Genomic DNA, 6,000 nt, shown 5'->3' on the forward strand with positions numbered 1-6,000 from the left:
TGCAGAGGTGTGGCTGGAAGGGAAGGGCAGGACCCTGCATTTGAAAGCAGATGGTTATAGGATAGGGAACAGACATACACTGGAGGAAAGGGGATGGTTGTGAAGGGCCACATCAGATCATGGATACTAAGGGAGAAAGAACACAAGAAGTAAACTTGTTTGCAAAGATCTAAGGCTCTAAGTGTATTTTCATGTCCTCCTTAGTCCTCATGGAGGCTAAGAGATGACCATTCTCTCTTAAACAGCCTTAAGTATGAGGAACTCTGTTGTTTTCCTGCCCTCTCTAAGAACACCATCCTTTCTATATTAAACACTGGGATGGGTTTTTTCTCCCAGTGTAATCCTACAAGTCATGCTTTATCATATTGATTTCAGGTAGCTCTGCAATTTATTAAATTATTTTTTTGTTATAATCCATCCTCTAAACTGCTTTCATTTGGATTGCTCTTCAATTAAAATTTTTCAGTAAATTCTCAGATTTTAGTAACTTAATACAGCCAGAGTTTTCCAAGGTTGTCTTTGCAGCTCATTTTGGGGTAATGGTCCCAAAGGTGGAAACAGAAATGTCCAGGAGAAAAAAGTTATATACTCTCACTAGATCATATTTTCTGAACATGCTTCTGAAGAGGTCTGTTCACCTTTCATTCAGGATATTTCAGGTCCTTTTTTTCCCCCTCAGCCACTACCCTGTCCAAGAAAAAAAGAAAATTATACTTGTCACAGCTAAATCTGTAATCATAAAATCATAGAATCATTTTGGTTGGAAAAGAGCTTTAAGATCATCAAGTCCAACCATTAGCCCAGGACTGCCAAATCCACCTCTAGACCATGTCCCTCAGTGCCACATCTACATGTCTTAGCACCTCCAGCTATGATGATTGCACCACTTCCCTGGGTAGCCTGTTGCAATGCTTGGCAATCTTTTTTCTTATCTCCTTGCTGTTCTTTGGGCATTTACAACCTGATGATGATTTTTCTCCAAAATCACTCTGGAAATCCAAGGCTGACCTGTTTGTTTCCCAGTTGTTTTTCTGTATTTTTTAACAGGTAATTTTTCTCTCTTCCCTAGTCTTAAGAGACTTTACCAGTCTACCTAGAGCTCTCAGAGTTGCTTATTTAATAGTTCAGAGATCACTTCTGCAATCTCTGGGTACATAAGTCACCCACCTAGGGAAATTTTGTCTCTACTGACTTGACAAAGCCAGCTTTAGAAAAATATTCTTCTTCTATTTTCTAATTTGTGTGCCTAGCCCCTCTCTCTAATGATGTGAGCAGCTACTTTACATAAATTTTTTTTGGCAAAGCTTAAATTAAGAAAGGCCCACATTTATGCCTGTTTGTTTTTGTAGTTCTCCTTTTTTCCTTAGGAGTGAAGTTCACTTTCCACTTAATTCCACCATATTCAGAAACATTTCTAGTATTATAATTTGCCTTGTTTGATTTTTTTATTTGCAGTGCTATTTTCTGTATTCTTTTTTTTGCATTTTGGCTTTGCTGTCTCATTCTTCTTTGATTGTCAGACCACTGAGGCATTCTTGGTACTGGTATAGTCATCTCTTGCAGTATTTGCTGGTTTTCCTTGCTTTGGGATAGTTTGCTCTCTATTGCTTCACTGCCTTGGTACCTGATGGATGAAGTTCCTCAGGTCCCTCCTCTGACATTCCCCTTATCTTCATCTCTTGGTCTTCAATAGGCGCTTGTCATGATACAGTCCTTGGTTTTTACTCTTCTCTCCTTTGCCCCACAAGTATTTAGTATTGCCACTAAAATTTGCCTCTTACCTCCTTCTAGACCACAAAACAGGCTTTTAAAACAGGTGAACAGCATCGTTCACATGCCCCTCCTGTGTTGGCCTTTTGGGTTTAACCTTGCCTTTTCTCACATCTGGCAGCTGAAGAGTTGGTAACAGCCATCACTTCCCATTTACAAGGGATGTGATGTTCGTTCCTGCTCATTAACCATGCTTGTAGATGTAACATATCCCTTATTCTTTCTCAGGTACCTTTTTTGCCCTTTCTTCCTGTTGGGAGTATTTTTGTCAATGTTTACCTCATGATGCAGCTAGACGCAGGCACGTGGATTCGGTTTGCAATCTGGATGCTCCTAGGTGAGTTTAAGTGGAAAATTCTATGTTCAGAGTTACTAGATTTTGTTCACCATAAATTTATTATTCCAGGGAGGGATTCTGCGCTCTGGTCATCCCTGGGGAACCCTGGTGACTTGACTGAAGCCCTTTAGTCAGCATGTAACAAGCTTTGTTTCAAATCAAAGGGTCTTGAAGCCTTTGTGTGGACAAAACAACAACCCATGAACCATCTTATGGGTCTTGTTGCCAACAAGAAACCACAGAGCATTCCTTGTTGGCAAGCCTTGCACTGCTGTCCAGGTGGTGGAGCTTGTGCTTCTGGAGCTGAATAAGCTGAGCTGCATCCCAAGATGCTCCCAGCAGCCACTTAGATAAGGCTGAATTGTCTGAGATGCTCAAATCAGGATCCTGTTTGGGGCTGGGATAGATTGACTTTTAAAGACTGGTGCCTGTGTTAATGGCTTTTTTCCCTAAAGAAGATAGTGGCTGTCTGCTAGAAGCTAACCATGAGGATGGCTGGACTTAGACTGGTGTAGCTTGGGTCAGTAGATGTGAGTAGAGGTTTCTGTTTCTTTTCAGAGCTAACAGTGCCCTCTCCCTTGGCTTCCACAGGCTTTATCATCTACTTTACCTATGGAATATGGCACAGTGTGGAAGCCAGCTATGCAGCCTCAGCAGAAGCGGAGAGAAACACAGACACTGGCTCAGACAGCTGTAAATGACTGTTTGGCTTACGGGCGACTGAAAGAATGGCTGCAGTGAAAGAAACTTTGTGGTGGGGGTCCTGAACCAGATTACACCTGTAATCAGTTATGCAGAAATAAGGAAGCAGAATGCAGGCCTCCCCCACTTGGTTACTGCAGCTTGCAGTTTGTTTAGCAGCACAGTTAAAAGGGACCACAAGATGAAAAGACACAACTCTGGCATATTCCCAGCAGCACTGGCAGCTCATCTGGGCGTTTCCCTCTCTCCCTCTCCGGTTTTGTTTTTTTTTCCCCAGTGTAGAAAAAGAACTGCTTCTGTGTGCAACTGCTGCTATGAAACCAGGCCTCACAAATGTCCTTCTTTCAGTAGCCCTGGGAATTACCTCCCGACAGATATTCTACTCAATTTTACATGGAGCAGGTTTTGCAGTGCTACTATCAGGCGTAGACCAGGATCCATCCTTCACCCTATGTGAGCTGTACCCTCTGTACATGCACACACACAAAAAAAAATTCTCCCCAGTCACTAGATTTCCCCAGGTTAACAAAGCACCTGCAAGATTTGCATTCTTTAGACTATCAGGTCTTACCTTTTTTGTTTTTATTTAACTGGGTTTTGTAGCTAGTGCTCACATGCTTTAAAGCATGTCACTGCTGTGAAATGTTGGGAAGGTTCGTAGTTGCTGATTGTCAGGTGAGCGATCACTCAGCAACACACAGCTAACAGCAGCAGGTGTTTCTCCCAACTGTACACTCCACAGAGGAATTGCCAGCTTTAGTCAGGAAACCACGTGGTGCAAGTACTGCAAAGGCTTGAAAACAACAGGTGTCTCCAAAGAGCAGTCCTGCCTCTTTGCCTCAGAAATCACCAGTGCTGTGGCTGTAGTGGTGGGGTGGCCAGCAGAACTGAGCTAGCTCTGACAGAGAGTGCAGCCCTATGTTCCTCCCCCCACATCAGTCTTCTGTGCTGGCTGCCTGGCATAGCAACTTTGGTTTGGCATTGGTGGCTGGAGCACATTCCTGCCCTGGGAGGGGAAGCACAGGAGAATCCTCAGAGGAACAAAGTTCTGATGTGAGCAATGCCTGGTGTCAGCCACCTGCCCAGGGGAGGCTCTGGGGGTGTGGAGGGACTTTTCAGTCCTATCAAAGTGTGCAGCCCAGAAAACACCATTAAACTCTAGGGTCTGACTTGCTGAGGGGAGCTTTCTCTTTGGGGCTGGAGATCTTCTCCAGAGCCTGCCTGTAGTGAAAGGTGGGAAATTTGGAATTGAGACCAGGGTCTATATTTGATTGACAATGCCTTGGTTTTGGCTGTAAAATGATTTTTTTGTTTTAATTCTCTCTAATAGCTTTCCCTAGCCAAATTAATCCACTACCCTAAAAAGGCTTATTAAGGTGAGCCATGCCCAGGTAATGCGACTGATCTAAATTAACGCTTCAGCTTGTACTGAAAAACAAATCTTAGAATTGTGGAACAGTTGGGTTGGAAAGAGACCTTTGAATATCATTTGGTCCACCTTACCTGACATCAGCAGGGACATCTTTAACTAGATCAGGTTGCTAAAAGCCCTGTCCAACCTGCTCTCAAACATCTCTGGGCTGGAGCATCCCAGACAGATACTGCAGAAATCCCCTTTCCCAATGTGAGCGGATGCTTTCCTAGGTGTCCTTCATACTACTGCCTCTGAACACTGGACAGTCTTTAGTTGCTTTGTCAGCATGACTCTTGCTGATGAAGCGACAGGCTCTTGCACCTGTCATTGAGTTGGAGAACTGAACAGACCCCTGCATGACTTGCCCAGGATCTCACCAGGCATCTGATGCAGCAGAAAAGGGAATCAGACCATCTCCTGGATTTCATGGCTGGATTGTGGACCATTTCTCACCGTTTCCAAGAGACTTTATGGCTTTCTGCCCATTGAAGTGTTTTCATCTTTTAATTCTAGTACATTGGGAAGCTTTTCTTGACAGGATTGCAATTTGAGGAAGTGAAGGCAATGTGTTCATTGCCTCCTAGGCGCACTTCAGGGTGTGTTATGAGTGCAGCTTCCCCCTCAGAATGAAGTCGGGGGTCTGCTCCAGTCACTGGGTCTTGACCATCTGCCAAGGCTTTGCTCCTTGTGCATATACAAAGTCTTACTCAAGCAGGGCGAGATTAATATAGAAATTAAAAGCCACTAAGTTGAAGTCTATTTTGTTTAAACACAGGCAAGCTCGACATACTCCACAGCCTCCCAAAAGGCACTGAAAATGTGGTTGGAGGGCAACAAGATGAAAACTCAAGACAGGATCAAAGTTTTGTATTGTACTAAAAATATAAGGATGTTTTTCCCTACCTGGCTACCAGCTTCTGTTCAGTGAAAACATGAAGCTTTCAAAGCTTCATCTGTGCCGAGCAAGCCAAGGGCCCTGGTGAAAAATCTTTCAGGAGGATGTTGTCAGGCACATTCCCGAGGTGGAGTATGACCTGGTCCCTTTTAATCCTTGTGGTAAAGCCTGAGCAGCTCTGTGGCTCTCAGCAGGAGGGCAGAGTGAAGGGGGCAGGGTTGGGGTGTTGAAACTGAGTGAACTGAACACTGGGAGTTCAGTGTTTTGCTGATGAGCTGAACCACAGGCAGAAATGTTCCTGTTATCATGTTCTGCAGCATGACACTTTAATGGAAACATTGCAGACCACAATCACTGTTCTGGCAGCCCCAGTCATTGGAAGCATCCTAGAAAATGAGTCCATGGAAACTCCTAGCATGTGAGGCACTGTCAGTAAGGCAGCTGACCAGCCCTGCTGCCAGGAAGCTAATGACTAGTTTCTGTCTTTACCTTAATGGGGTAACCCTCTAATGGGCTTTTGCTTTGTTTCCCATTCATCCCAGTTCCTGTGTGCACAGAAACACGGCAGGACATGCTGGTTTGTATCCGTCAGCCCACAGGTGCACTGGCACACGGATTTATTATCAGGAATATATTACACTTATCTGTACATCATAATTGAAAAAATACAAACTCTTCCTGTAATCATTAGCCACATAATAAACGGGACCACAGAACTCCTGCTGCATGGGAAACTGTACAGAGGCTCCTCAGAGTGTCCATGGGACACAACCACCATCAGTGCAGAGACAAAATACCTGATTTTGCACTTGATAGTTTTTTTTCTTTTCCTCCCCCCCCCCTGCCCACACCACAAGTCCTTGCTGCTGTGCATCAAGTGAG

At 44.2% G+C, this 6,000-nt stretch overlaps 1 protein-coding gene across 1 annotated transcript in view; it reads left to right on the top strand.

Moving 5' to 3' along the window:
- The window catches only part of SLC7A1 (solute carrier family 7 member 1), a 37,205-nt gene extending 32,238 nt beyond the window's left edge, over positions 1–4,967 (top strand). The window contains exons 11-12 of the mRNA XM_036404279.2: positions 1,999–2,107; positions 2,699–4,967. Coding sequence (XP_036260172.1) covers positions 1,999–2,107; positions 2,699–2,808 — 219 coding nt within the window. The 3' untranslated portion in view covers positions 2,809–4,967. The remainder of the gene's footprint in view (positions 1–1,998; positions 2,108–2,698) is intronic.
- The last annotated feature ends 1,033 nt before the right edge of the window (positions 4,968–6,000 follow it).

This window comes from Molothrus ater, chromosome 2 (genome assembly GCF_012460135.2).
Source record: "Molothrus ater isolate BHLD 08-10-18 breed brown headed cowbird chromosome 2, BPBGC_Mater_1.1, whole genome shotgun sequence".
NCBI lineage: Eukaryota > Metazoa > Chordata > Aves > Passeriformes > Icteridae > Molothrus > Molothrus ater.